The 15600-nt window shown below is 30.0% G+C and overlaps 1 protein-coding gene across 3 annotated transcripts; it reads left to right on the forward strand.

Annotated features, from left to right (window-relative positions):
* Nucleotides 1-755: 755 nt before the first annotated feature.
* LOC107953314 (solanesyl-diphosphate synthase 1, mitochondrial) lies at nucleotides 756-8052 on the forward strand. Of its 3 annotated transcripts, none has more exons than XM_016888573.2 (13): nucleotides 756-1117; nucleotides 1228-1301; nucleotides 1406-1475; nucleotides 3099-3179; nucleotides 3298-3369; nucleotides 3765-3896; nucleotides 4006-4092; nucleotides 4306-4377; nucleotides 4518-4603; nucleotides 5600-5732; nucleotides 6314-6403; nucleotides 7039-7137; nucleotides 7601-8052. In XM_016888573.2, exons 1-13 carry the CDS (start codon nucleotides 1031-1033, stop codon nucleotides 7778-7780), a joined length of 1263 nt encoding a protein of 420 aa, XP_016744062.1. In that variant the 5' UTR covers nucleotides 756-1030; the 3' UTR covers nucleotides 7781-8052. The 3 variants fall into 3 exon arrangements, with proteins under 3 accessions (XP_016744062.1, XP_016744063.1, XP_016744064.1); XM_016888574.2 differs by having other exon boundaries at nucleotides 804-1117; nucleotides 1231-1301; XM_016888575.2 differs by lacking the exon at nucleotides 756-1117 and adding an exon at nucleotides 2569-2688 and having other exon boundaries at nucleotides 1259-1301.
* Nucleotides 8053-15600: the final 7548 nt, after the last annotated feature.

Raw genomic sequence — 15600 nt, forward strand, 5'->3', positions numbered from 1 at the left:
TTCCACAAACCAAATGTTCATTAAACAACATGAAAATTTTAATCTCATTTGTCTCGGGAACCATTTTATTTAATGAAAATTAGACCTGTTCATGGGTTTGAAGCTACCTACTCAGGCCTGTCCAAAATTTGGTAGAGTCTAGGCATAAATATTAGATCGAAAAATGGGCTTGGGCAGAAAAACTAAGCTCGTTTAAAATTTTAGTTGAACTTGAGCTTGAACATTTAAGGCTCGACCCTTGCCCAACGTATTTTTGAGTTTATAATAGTTTATATTATGTAATTTATAACACGTAAAGAAATAAATCTATACTAAATAGATAATATTACTCTAATGTAAGAATTAAAATAATGTTAAGATGATCATATAAAAAATTAATAAATAAAAATATATAAAATTATTAAATATTAAATTAAAATAATATAGACAGCTTAAAATAAGCTTAAATAAATCTTTTACAAATCTGAACGGAGTTAAACAAAATTTTAAATTCATATTTAAGGTTGAATTAAGCTTAGACAAACATAAAGTAAACTAATATTATACTTAATATCAACTCAACCCATAAATATCTCTAACGAAAACTATACTACTAACTAACCAAATATTCATCGAACAATATAAAAATAATTATGAGTAAATAGTTAATATTCTGTCAAATATTTGATAGATTGAAAATGTAGTACAAGTCAATTTACGAAACATTTAAATTCCCAAAATATTTAATGGCAAGTATATTGTTAAAAGTCAATCACATTTATCTCATGAACTATTTTTTGTAATCAAAACCATACATTTCAAGAACCATTTTATGTGATGGAAACCAAACATAGGAATCAAAAATCAACATTAAGCTAAGTACCAAAAAGGTATATTTCCCTGAAAATAGAGTCAAACAGAACAAATTACCGTTTGAATCAAAGGAAGTTAAAGCCGCCGACCCGAAACCTTTGGAAATACACTTTGCAGATCTTTGTTTAATTGCTTCCACTCACAAAAACCCTAGACTAACGCCGACCCTTTCACTGATATGGCGAGGGCTGCTCTTCTTCATTTGTTAAGATACCGCACGGCTTCCGCCGCCGCAGCTGCAGAACCTCTCTCCGCCTTTAGATGCGTAAGTTTTCAATGACTTTCTCTTTTATTTTGTTTTCTTTCGTGGTTCATTTGATTGGTTCGTATTTCCTAAATTGATGTTTTTTTTTTCTTTTCAATTGCTTATATAAGCAACTGATGACTAGAAGCAATAGTAAGACACCAGCAGCAGGGATTAAGTGGGCAGGTTTTTGCAGACCTTTCAGGTCCAATGGGTTCCATCTTTTTCTTTTTCTTTTGGCTTTTTAATTTCTTTGAATAGGGTTTAAATTGATTTGTTTTAACTAGTGGATGCTGTTTGTTTACTCAGCTCAAAAGCTGCTCTAAATGATGTTATCGGTAATGATACGGATTCCAGCGTGGCGGTCATGGAACCACAGGTAAGAATATTGAAAGATCAATGGAAGTTACTGCTGCTAGTAATTATTAATGTCATTCGAAGTTGTTATGTTTTTCCATATGATATTTCAATAAGATTCTTCGGGCGTCCAGTGGTCTTTCTGATGTATCATATGAAAGCAGTGATTATATAAAGACAGTGAAAATAGAGAAAAGAGAAGAGACAGAGTGAGGGGCGAATAACTTCTGGTTTCAATTTCCAACTAAAGTTTACAATTAAACTATCTATAATCTGGCATTATCTGTGTAATAAACAGGGGAATTGCATGAATTACCTTAATTGTAAATGGAAACCATAGGTGGGTCTGTTCTATATCTAGATAGTGTACCGTTATCAGCTTTTCCACCTTGTTCATTCTTTTTCTGGTTATGAAGGGGGGGGGGGGTTACTGTTATATAGTATTTCAATTTCACCAATGGTTATTATGTCAGATTGTCTGATGGTTATTTTGCTATTTCTGTATCATAGTAAAACAGCTTTAAGAAATGGGTCAATGCACTTAACTTGGCAATTATTCCCTCATTGGGGCTTGAACTTGTTTTTTCCAAGTTAGTCCCTTAACTTGGTAATTGCTCTCACATTGGGGCTTGAACTTGTTTTTTTCCAAGTTAGTCCCTTAACCTGGTAATTGCTCTCACATTGGGGCTTAAACATTTTTTTCCAAGTTAGTCCCTGAACTTTTTTTGGGTCCAAGTTAGTCCATGATATTTCTTATAAAAAGTTGGACCGAAAAAAAGTTTAGGCCCCAATGTAGGAACAATTGCCAAGTTTAGGGACTAACTTGGAAAAAAAGTATTCAAGCCACAATATGCGAACAATGCCAAGTTCAGGCCTCAAATAGTGCATTAACCCTTGAGAAATTTATGTTGTCGGTGTCTCTTGAAATTTGGATTAAGTCTGGAAGTGTCACAAAATGTCCCAGGTTGAACACTTTCTTTTTTCTTATTTTGGAAGAATAAACAAAAAGGGGCTATAGTTGATTTTAAAATGAGAGGTAGGGTTTTCCTAAGATGAGAAATTGATGTTTCTTACAATAGTTAAAACTTCGGGCTTATATGGCTCCTATGTTACAGACTTGGGTTATGGCAGATAGAGGAAAATTGCCTGTGGTGGCCTCAAGGTCCTCTCATTTGTTAACGTGAATTTCTTGTCTTTGGGAGATTGCACAATAGCAAATATGGAAGTCTGACCAGGTGTTCGATCATGGTTGTAATTGTGATTACTGCTTCTTCTATCCTAGATGGTTTTGTTAATTTTCAAATTTAATACTCCCATCAGCATCCAATGCTGTTTAGGCTGAAGAAATGCATCAACACATAGAGTGTTTACTATTCAAAGAAAATAAAACACATATAAGATCTTAAGTTATGAAACATTCTAGAATGTATGTCCTAGGTCATTCATACTTTGATTCAGAAACAAACAGTTGAAGAAAAATGTTTTATGTCATCGCATACTCCTTTGATCTGTCTCTTATTTTTAATTGTTGTTGCACATAAGCTGTTACACTTTTTAAAAATGTCCTGGAAAAACTACTTTGTTAATTCCCCTTTCTATCTATTTTTCATTTACCACTCTATTGAGATAGTGGGACGTTTTTCAGGAACAAGTTGACCCATTTTCCCTTGTTGCCAATGAGCTATCACTTATTGCCACCAGACTGCGGTCAATGGTAGCTGCTGAAGTATGTAACTGTCCTTTCTCAGGTCTTTTAACTGAGTTTTACTAGTTTTTATTTTTTCTGGTGTAAAAAGGTTAAGATCTTTCTCTCTTGTGATAATTGCTGTATCCATTTCCTACAGGTTCCTAATCTTGCTTCAGCTGCGGAGTACTTCTTCAAAATTGGGGCTGAAGGAAAGAGGTTTCGTCCCACGGTAATAACAGTAGTTGCTCAAGGCTAATTCCAAAAGTTTGTCTTTTCTTCTTCGATTGTAGATAGTTTTTGGGTGTCATGAATAAGATAATAGTAACCTAAGGTCCTTCCCATGAAAACCAGTCCTTTGATCACACCCTTGCTTTTTGGGACTTGTCTTATGCACACAAGATGAATAACATAGCCCAATTTAGATGTGCAACTGTAGCAAAAAAAAGAAAAAGAAAAAAGAAAACCCTTCCACTTGGTTATTTCTGTTTTTCTGTTTTAAGTTCTTAGGCTTATTTTATAGGTGTGTTTTTACTTGGAAAGCACTGCTCGTGGTTCTAAAACCATTCATCTTATATTTCAGATTAGGGTTAGTTTCCAAATGGCTATTTTAGTTGTTCCATGCAGGTTTTACTTTTAATGGCGACAGCTTTGGATGTGCATATACCTGAACTATCTCCTCCTGGATTTGGAGATACCTTAACAATTGATTTGCGTACAAGACAGCAGCGTATAGCTGAGATCACAGAGATGATCCATGTAATGTTTATGTCCCCTTTGCTTTCAATTTTACCTCTGCAGTTACTTGGATGTCAAGTAACTTCTTCATAGTTTCTTCTAGATTAACTTGGCCATGCCCTTGGATCAGGTGGCAAGCCTCCTTCATGACGATGTCTTGGATGATGCAGACACAAGACGTGGTGTTGGTTCACTAAATGCTGTAATGGGCAACAAGGTGCCAATATTTTTCTTGTTCCCTTGAAAGAAGGTTCTGCAACAAGTTCTCATTGTTGTTTTAGGACTCCTTTTATATTAAGCTTCTCCTAGCAAAAGTAGTTCTTACTTTATGCTAATCGAGCTGTTTATGGATATTCAACCTGGCTGAAGAAAAGTTAATAGAGGATTGAAACCAATTTTTATTTTCTAAAAGTTTCTGTTTGTAATGCAGTTGGCTGTTTTAGCAGGAGATTTCCTGCTTTCTCGAGCTTGTCTGACCCTTGCTTCTTTAAAAAATACAGAGGTATTTTTAACCCCTTTTTGATATCGTGGATGTTTGTGGGTGAGTTAGGAGATGATAGATTGACTAACACCTGTCCTTTGCTTTCTAAATATCTATCTGAGTGATTTATATTCATTACCTGTGGTTTTGACTGTATGTAGGTTGTCACCTTAATTGCAACAGTTGTTGAGAATCTTGTTACTGGTGAAACCATGCAACTAACAACTGCTTCTAATAAACGTTTTAGGTATACCACTTTGCTGTTTACCCATTTATTCACTACTAACTTGCAGTTTTGCTTTATGAGAATAGACATCAAAAGTCCTATGACAAAAGTTTATTCCTATAGGACATTTTCTACCCTGTATTTATAATGATTGTTTTTATGTTGCTTCTCCTTCTGCTTAATATTTAATACTGTTGAATACATGTAAAATTTGATCGTTCTACTTCTGGAAGTAATGAGGCTTGATGTTATCTTCATCCTTTGATCATTTTTAATGCTTTATGTTTTCTGGTAAGAACAAATATTCGAAGGGTAAGCAGTATGCATGTTAGGCCTGTAAATCCAAGTTATCTACATATCTAAAAGAACACCCTTGCTGTGAAAGAAATCAGAGCACATAGTATAAAGAAAAGACTAGCTAGATAATTGCTATTTGTGCCTTTACCAAACAACCTGCTCAATCAACTGCTCAAAAGAAAATAAAAATCTGTCCAATAGTTTTCTTATTTTTGAAGAAGGGGTTGACAAAGGGAACAAATTTAGATAGGAAATGGCTACTGCTGTTGCAATTTAGTGCTGTCTCAAGGGATAAAAAAAAATGCAGTTTCCTTTTCCGGTTACTGTAATATTGTAAATAGGAGACTACATGCATAGGTAAGTATATTTAAGTGTTTTGTGTATGCATATCAATTTTCGTGTATAGAGGACAAATATAATCTAAATATTATAAGCTCGACTAAGCTGGCTCTCAGTTGATTCAATGCTTGAATATGGCACAGTTAGCTAGCTAATAACGCTTGACAATCAAATAATTAAGTATTTTGCAAGTAACTTGCCTGTTTACACGCTTGGTGATTCATTGCATGTATGGTGATTTTTTTTTCTTTTTAAACTTTGTCTCCATCTGATTGCATATCCATGACAAGGGCAGGCTAATAAGGTGAATAATTGCTGTACTCATTAATAGTCTTGGGATTGCACTTTTAAGTAACCATGTAACCTTTTTTTTAAATGCAGCATGGAATATTACATGCAGAAGACATACAACAAGACTGCATCCTTAATGTCAAACAGCTGCAAGTCAGTTGCCCTTCTTGCTGGGCACACAGCAGAAATCGCAATGTTAGCCTTTGAGTACGGAAAAAATCTGGTTTGTAAATCACACAAATAATTTCTTGGTCAGAAAGGAAAAAAATTCCTCAAGAGTTTCTAATGGGAACCTTTTTGAGATTATGTTGCATGTTACAACAGATGTATCATGGAGAACTCTGTGGACTGTAGTAACACCAATTAACATTTATGCATGATATGGTTGCTTGATATATTAGAAAGTGAAGATTACTAAAAGAATCTTTGATACCTCCATTGTTCTTGGTTCATGCAGTAGTCAATGGAAAATTATGCAAAATATTTCTGGAGATACAGTAACAGTACTCTTTCACTATGACAATGTGATTGGTGTTTTAAGTTTATGGTCTAGTTCAATCTTATAAAATGGTGCCTGAGGTATAAAGGTGGTTGCATGCTTTTAAAACCATAATTTGCCATGTTGATATTCAGTAATTTATCAACTGACAGGAACTTTCAAGCATTCTACAATTGAGTATTAGAACTTGACATCAATTCATACCATTTTATGCCACGCCATCTGGCAGTATTAACATTGTCCTATTTCTATTTATTATGCGTCTTTAGTCTCATCATTTGCTTCTTTTCTTTTTTTTTCTGCAGGGATTAGCATTTCAATTGATAGATGATGTTCTTGATTTCACAGGCACATCAGCATCCCTTGGAAAGGGTTCTTTATCTGATATCCGACATGTAATTCATCTACCTTAATGTCTTATCTCCCTGTGCTCGCATCTTCTTTTTTGTTAAATGAGAAACGGTGACCATGAATCATGAATGTAAGTGATTTACTTGTTAGAATTGATGGAAAGAAAACCCACTGAAAATCTGGACAAACCTTCCAACCGCGCTTCAAGGCAATTTTTAAGCCATATTTTTCCACTTTATTATGCCTGTGGCACTACCATCCCACTTAACATCTTCGTCTGAAATTCTTAGTTTCAAAACTTTCTAACTGTCCATATGTTTCTTGCCATATGGCTATGGGTCCCATTTATGCTCTCTGAACTCATTCAGGAATCTAAGAGGCTGTCTAATGGTCTATGGGGGCATATTATATAAGTCATGATAGTTTGCATCATGCAATACTTGTGTTTAGGGAAATTTATTCATCAGTTGAGCCTCTTTGAACTCGTTAATCTTAGCCTTGGCACTTGACCTTGTGAAATAGTTTTCCGTGGCAACGTTAATCATAGAGAGCTGAAAAAATAAGGGTTCTTCAAGAATATTTACTAGACTGTATCTCAAAAGAAATACTGTGTTAAATGAATGTTTGTCGATGGCAGATAAAATGATGTACACTTGTCTTGTCAAAATATGTGCTACAGGGAATCATAACAGCTCCAATCTTGTTTGCTATGGAAGAATATCCTCAACTGCGAGCAGTCGTTGACAAGGGATTTGACAACCCCGCAAATGTTGACATAGTAAGTTTTATATTTATTGATCTTAGTTTTATGTGCAATTTCTATTACTATCTGTTACAATGTCGTTGTTAAATGTCAATGAAGGCTTTGGAGACCTGAAATTTGGTTAAAATTTCTTGTTGTTTTAACTTTTCACTTTTAACTTGTGGGATTCTGAAGCATTCTGGAAAAGAGTTGGTCTTTGATACACTGATATTCTGTTCAAGATGGTTGAACTCATAGGTTTTAAAGTGATTATGCTTGCAACAATATTTGATTTTAGACATTTTCTCTTTTTGTACTAATTTACTCTTGCTTTACATATGTATTAAATATGAAGGAACCTCCGGTCCCTGCTATTCTGTCATGATACAATAATGTTTGATATCTCCGTATAAAATAGTGTTTTTTAATATGTTTTAATTTCTATTTTATGTTATGTTGGTATCATGTCCAAAATTACCAAGTCTTGTATCGAATACAGGCACTCGAGTATCTTGGGAAGAGTAGGGGAATAGAAAGGACCAAGGAACTAGCCATGAAACATGCAAATCTAGCTGCTGCAGCCATTGATTCACTACGCCAAAGTGATGATGAAGATGTAATAAAGTCGAGGCAGGCCCTTATTGATCTCACCCAAAGAGTTATCACCAGAAATAAGTGAAACAAAGACTATCAAGTTAGTTTTACTAATATAGGTTTATATCAATAAAACCCCAAAGTCCCTTTTGTAGTTATTTTCTCGTAGCCGATCACAATTTTCTACAAAATTATTTTAGTTTTTGCCCTACTGAAAGAAGTTTAGTAGGGGAGTATTTTTTTTCTTAAGGAAAAGGAAAATTCTTATTCTTACCCTTGTATTCTATTACTTATTTCTCAACTTGTGTATTGCATTTTCTTTTAATTTGCAAAAAGTAATAGTAAAATTAAACCTTATCAATTCATGGTTATTTTTTTTAATATGCTAAGATTTAGCAATATTTTTTTGACATAATGATTAATTTAGTCCTTGATTCCTTGTTTGTTTTTTTTGTACAAGTGAAGGGGAAGGGTCATGGGCTTACAAATACAATGACTGAATTTTGAACTTCATACCAATCAACTTAATAACCACATAAGTTTGTCATGAGTTGTGATTAGGGTCACTTTAGTTCTCAATTTACAATTTTAGTTAAATTACATGTCTTTATGGAAAATTTTAGTTAAATGTGTATTTTTTTTAAGGAAAAGTTGATTGAAGTACTAAATTTTAATGACAATTTATGCATATTTCATAAAAAAAATTAAAAAAAGTTTTAAAGGCATTTTATAGTTAAAAAATGAAACAATGTTTTAAGGTAATGAACTTACATGTTTGGTCGCATTTTTCATTTTTAGTTTCAAAAAGAAAAATGGTGTGCCGAATTTTCTTTTTTTATTTGCTTTTCAAAATGGTTTTAATTTGTATGAAAGGATTTACTTGCGAAAGCCAAAAGAAGTTATGCTGCTTTTCTTTTAATTCACGAACTAAATTCTTTTGGGTTTCATGGATTTCAAAGACCAAAGGATCTTAGGGCTTTGAAGAATATTAAAATACCAATATCTATTTCTTAAAGAGATTGATAAGGAACTGTAACAATTCAAGCAACGCAAAATCATAAAATAAAATTCACAAAAGGAAAGAAGAATTGCAGCTTATTCATTTCTAGATATAGTTTGTAGAATTTAATAAAAGATTTCATAAAGTTTTAACTATTGGGATCTAGTATTATTACTACAATGGTTTCGTCTACATGCATCTAATTTTTCAAACAAATTGGTGTAATAAAAATTCATTAGAATCATTAATATTTTTTGTATGTTGTATTTTATAGTTTTTGCACAGAAAGCAAAAAGAAAGTAAATATTGGCTCACTGTTTAAATTAATATTATGTGACATTACGTGGTTGGATCATAATGTGAGAAGACAAATTATATTAGTAGATAATCTGAACATCCTCAATCTAATCGAAATTGAGTAAATCGATTGAAAGATTAATATGTCGTCTATCAAATCCAATCGGGGAGATATCTTATCTTATGTATTGGAACAAATGTCTCCTAAAAGATAGAGATATATATGTGACTGACTAGACTAGCAGTACATCATATAGGACTCAAGTAAATAGATTCTAAATCTGTTAATAAATTTATGACATTCATAGTGTGGCATATCTTAGACTTAAGTGGATGATGAACTATTTATGTGTGGCTCGTATACTTTGATGTAAATGAAAGTTTGAGTTCAAATAGATAAGAAACTAAAAATTGATATATTAGGCATACGACTTCTGCATGATGTACCATCATTCCATAATAGTGAAATTCATAGTCTAATAAAGGGCAAATGATATCCTCCTATCGACATTACATGATAGATAAAAAGTAATGTGATCACGGGGCATTTGTCTTAGGGATAAATGATTTAATTAATATTTGTTAGTAATTGACTTTTCATGAAGGAATATGTAATGTTTACTATGAGATAAATAAGACCGTACTGGGAGAACAGATTTATCCCAAAGAAGTTAAAAGATATCCTATGAAGGTAACACAATTATGACAAAGTAATTAGACAAACACTTAATGAGTAGTTTTCATAATGACATATAATAAGGGAGAGTTTAATCATGATACTTTGGTGGAATGACTTCATAGCTAAATAATATTATAATTAATAGGTACAGAGCCGAAGCTTAATTACAAATTATCTGATCACTAATTATATATATCCAATTGGTTATTCCATTAGCTCAAGATAACCAGAAACAAATTGCATGTAGAACCAATATAATATGGAATGAATGAAAATGAAGTAAGAGAAATAGATTGCATGCATCACTATCTCCAATGAATGTGTTTTCTCGTTAAGTATAAAAGATGACTTAGAAATTAATTTAATTTCTTAAATTATTATTTAATTAATTTTAGTTAAATAATTGAAGTTCGAACCAAAAATTAAATTAATTAGTCATCATAGATTTATTGAATAAGATAATTAAATATATTTTCTTATAGATTTTAGTATAGTAAAATTGTCATGATTTTAACAATTTAGAATTGGGTTGAGAAAACAATTTAATTAATTTAATTAAATAAATAAATTGATCAAATAAATAATATTTTCGAAAATAGAAAACAGTATAATAGTTGAATAAATCCTGATAACACATATAACTAGATCTAATATATGGAAGACCCAATCAAGCCTTGTTACATACAAGGGGCGACAAATCCTAATATTTTTCTAAAGGTGTTGTCGCCCCTAACACTTCTACTTAAGGGTAGAAGTTGTGTTTTCTATTAAAATATTATTATTTAATTAGACTTTATTCGAACAGAACTCTTATATTATTTTTCTATAAATAAGAACTATGAGTTAAACCATTTACACAAATCGTTAGCATCGTTATTCTGTTAGAAAAAAGTGAAAATTTATTTTACAAAATAAATTCTATTTTATGTGAAAAACGCATAGTTTCTGGTTATAGAAAGAATCAACTTTCCCACTAAAAGTTAATAAAGTTTCATTCTATACGATTGGTTCGTGTTGTGTGATTTCACTCTTAAAGCAATTCGTGATTTGAGAATAGCGAAAAAAATTGTTTGGCGGAAAGTTGAGATTGACTTAACTGCCTCATACAAAGAACAATGATTTATTGTTATAAATATCATAAAACTCAGTTTTAAAGAAAAAATTAAACTTCCACTATGCCTAAAAACACTATTTTCTAAATAGATTTTTTTAACAATTGATATCAGAGTTGGGTTGTACCATGTTTATAGTATAAAACGATCTCAATTTTTTTCTCTTTCTCTCATTGTTTGATTAAATGAAGATGAGAAGTGACATTCTTAAATTGTATACATGTTTTGGATTATTATGTATGAGGATGAATGTTTGGATTATTTATATTATGTTATAAAATGATTTTATCGAAGATGGTGATTCCTAGAAACTAGATTGGATGTAATATTGGTTTTCGTAAATTTTGGGTTTGTAATTAAATCGTGGACTATCATCTCCACGCATGTTTATTTTAATTTTTATTTCTTGTAAAAATTAGAAAAATTCATGTGAGCCAAAAACGAACTAGGAATTTTTGTAACATAAATTTTCTGGCGGAAATCGAAGAAGTGAGGTGACTGACAACGTGAACAAAACCGAAATCAAAATTGAATGAGACAACACAAACTCGACAGGAACCAACGGTGGTGGTTGGCAATGAGCCGATTGGCGGTGGCCAACAGCGATGACCCAACAGTGGATCCCATTTTAGTTAAATTTAGTTGTCAAGTTTTGGGACTATTTTTTTGGGAGAACATGTTAATTTAAGATTTTTTTTGATATTTTTTAAAAAAACCCACCAGATACTTGATTTTCCCCCAAAAGATCCCAAAAAATGCTTTGGGAAAAATATTATAATTTTTATTATTTTATTTTTTTCTTTAGAATAGAATCATGAAAACTTTTAACTGATCAAAGTTAATTTAATTTTACAATTTTATAGCATGCTATATGAGAATGATATGAGATCAAATTTGCATGTTCATGCGTATATAATATAAGCATACCATATGGTTTTGGAAAGAGAATGTCACTTGTACTTGTCCTTGCATACTTAACCATTCATGATTGAAACTAGAATAAAAACCTTACATGTTCTTAAAACATTGAGTGAAAGAAAATTTCTAAATAAAGACCTATGACCTCTATCAATGGTCTTTGTGTGACTATGTGATAATACTTTGAGCAGATTTTACCCATGTCACACCCCATAATAAGTATTATCAAGTGGACTTCACCAGGGAAGATGACTAGTCCTATATTTTACTCATTAGATTGTCCCAAGATGATTCATATAGAGTACATATTTATGATGAGTGTTGAGTTGATAGTTATACACCTAAGATTATTTTAGTCAAGTAATTTCCTACGAAACTCTACTTAAGTTAGAATAATAGTCAAATGTGAAACGATTATTAATATGTGATCAGGGGTAAAGCCATAACAAATTTTTAGGAGGGCAAACGAAATTTTAATTTTTTATAGTTTATATATTTATAATTTTTTAAGAATTAAATCGAATTTTTATAATTTTAAGGGAAGCGAAAGTATAATTTTACCTTTACTAATTTAAAATTTTAAAAGGTTTAAATGGTAATTTTTCATTTTAGGGGGGGCTGGCAACGAATTCGCCTATGTATGTGATATCTAATGTGTTTGGATTCACATTTTAATTGGATGAGAATTCATATTCCTACTAGTTAGTTAAGATTTATCACACAGTGACTTAATCTAATAGGTGTTGGAATTATTGTTGCAATAGACTTACAAATGTTTTCAATGTTTAATGTAAGACACATGCATCGTCTAAATGCACAATATGTTAAATTTTTTTCGAATATTTGCTTAATTACAAAGATAATTTTCAGTTCAAAAATGATACCAACTCTCTTAATGTATATTCTTACTGAGAACAAATTGATGGGAAAGACTTATAAAGACTAAAACAAAAATCTCAGCATAGTAGAAAATGAAACTTAAATATTATTTTTGATAAATTATGTGGTTTGGACTTATTTAAAAATCTCAGCTTGACCCTGGTTTACTATTTTAATCACATTCGAAATTACAAAACTCCGATTTAGACCTATAATACATCGTTAAAAAAGGGTTAAAATATCTAACCATGCCAATTTAGTTCTTGTTGCCTAAAAATGTTGGAAAGATGCCAAAAATTACCTTGAAATCAGGGATACAAATATATCAAAAAACTAAAAATAATGCTTTAATTAAGGGGGTTTTTTGTTTTTTCAACCTTTAAATAATACACATTATTATGATTAAAATTAGATCTAGTAACATTCAGTATTTTTATATTTTTGTATTTTCTTCTCAACATGGGTTAACTTTTTTCTACTCAAATCAATTTCGAAAATCTGTTTCTTCAAATTTGTGAGATATAATTAATTAATTTTATCTCTTTTTAAGTATAAATATCTAGGTTTGATGAATATATACCTTATATTTGATAACTTAAAATATTTATGTTGTCAATTGAAATTTTAATTTTTTATTTGTTTAATTTTAACACATGCATGAGTATAAGCTACATTTGTGATTCATGTTACGTAGATATACAATTTACTCTAAATAAATCCCGTTTATGCAGATTTATTTATTAGAATTGTGTTTCTCTAAATTATAGAATTATTTGTTAATAATATAAATAATTTCAATGTTATCGAGAAAGTAAGAAAAGATTGTAACTATAATTAATTTATTAAAGAATATTTAATTCATCTTTGCATTAATTAATTAAATTCATTAATCAAAATTGAGGTTTGCTTTTATTTATATTTTCTTAATTTTTTATTTGTGATATTTCTTTCGGAGATTTTAACTTTAATTTCAATTTTTCATTTCAATCTCTTTTTTATTTTCATTGTACTTGCTTTCATTAAAATAAAATAAAATTATTACCAATCACTATAAATTCAATCTTAATCACTGTTATATACCAATTTTATATTTTTAGAAAAATTTTATTTTTGTTATTTTAACACCCACCAGGCGAACATTTGGGCAAGCCTCGGTAGTGGACCTAGACCCGAAGCGGCTTGCTCCTGTTGAGCCACTTAGGTACTTCATTGTGTCTTGCATTTCAAAAAACAAAATTTATATTATTATTATTATTATCAATTTTTGAGAGATAGATGTATTTTTATATCTTTTTAATTTTTTATAATTTCTGTAATAGTTTTAATTATTTTTTATGATAATTTTTAAAAATTTTATTATTATTTCCATCAATCATTATCAATGTTTATTAATAGTTAAATCGATTGATGATAATTTTTATTAACGAAAAAACTTAATTAATTTTATTTTTAACATTCAACACTCAAATTAGGTGCTTTCTTTAAAGGGTTGTCAATTTTTTTTATATATTAAGAGCTTTCTAAACCCTTTTGCTTTTATATAAACATTAGATTTTCTTTTTGATATTGGGAAAATATTTATTACGATATTATATAGAGGATGTAAACTGTCATGGGGTTATTATTTGTTTTTAATTTAATAAAAATAATATATTAAATGTAAAAAATATTAAAATAATAATTAAGTAGTTTTCAGAAGCTGATTTTGTTCTCCTTACTTTGATTGCCCAACCTTCATAAACCTAAATTTAAAGAAAGAGTTACTATGTAATAACGGTGATTCAGTGGCAACTATGGAAAACATGGCAATATTTAATAACGGTGCCGATGATGCAGTTTATAATGCTTTGAAAGAGTTACTCTATTGGAAGCCAAGTTCTTCCTTATCTCTTTACTCCAAATTGGTGATTTACTTTTGCCGTAGATTAGAGCTTCGAGCAAGGTAGTTCCCACACACAGAAAGGCTAAAATATAGCTACAACCATTGAAGAACTTATGAAGTGGAAAAATATTATGGAAAATGAAGGTGAAATGATTGATGAGATGTAAATCATCCAAGTCAACTTTCTAATAAAAAACTGTTTTTAAATATATTGGATTAAATCCCCATTATTGTTGCAGTTGAAATTTGTTTTCTAAAGATGTTTTAGAAAAAAATACTTTTTAAAATTTCGGTTAAAAATATTGTGGAAAAGTGTGATTGTGCATTTTTAATGTTATTCATTGTTATCCAAAATTGTAATTGAAAATTAAAATATCCTTTTTAGACATGATAGTGAAAAGTTAAAAATAATTTAAATTACCAATTGAGTCTTAACTCGATTAGCATGAATATTATTGTTAATGCAAATAATGTGGATTCGAATGTGTTGAAGCGTATTATCCTCCTATTTATGGGTTGAGGAAGAACTATAGATAGTTTTAGATATTATCTCAAAAACAAAACATATATAATCAGAACCTATAATAAAATTATTAAAAAAATATTTAAATTATATAATATTTAAATAATTTTAATATAATGGCCCATGAAGTATAAATTTAAATACCTTTTAATTAATTAATATAAATTATTTATAAAATTAATAATACTTAAAATATTTTAAAATTTTAAATATAATAATAAATTATATTTAAATAATTTAATAAAACAATACATGAAATATTTAAATAATTTAATATAATAGTACATAAAATATAAATTAATCTAATTTTTATATATTTTTTAAATAGTTAATACAAAAAGATTTTTTTTTATATAATTTTCACTTCCAAACACAAAATTAAAAATTATCTAAATCCCCAACTTTTGCTTTGACTTAAAAAATCAGATATTCTTCATTACTTCTGCAATTAAAAAACATTTTTAAAACTCCAAAATGCAATGAAGCACTTGCCATAAGTTCTGTTTTCCACGCTATATAGTAATTTATTAATCTCCATCCTTTATCAAGAAAATCATTGATATTTGAAGAACTTTTTTTCACTACCATAAATGTTTTATATTTGACGTATCAATT

The sequence above is a fragment of the Gossypium hirsutum genome, chromosome A07 (assembly GCF_007990345.1).
Source record: "Gossypium hirsutum isolate 1008001.06 chromosome A07, Gossypium_hirsutum_v2.1, whole genome shotgun sequence".
NCBI lineage: Eukaryota > Viridiplantae > Streptophyta > Magnoliopsida > Malvales > Malvaceae > Gossypium > Gossypium hirsutum.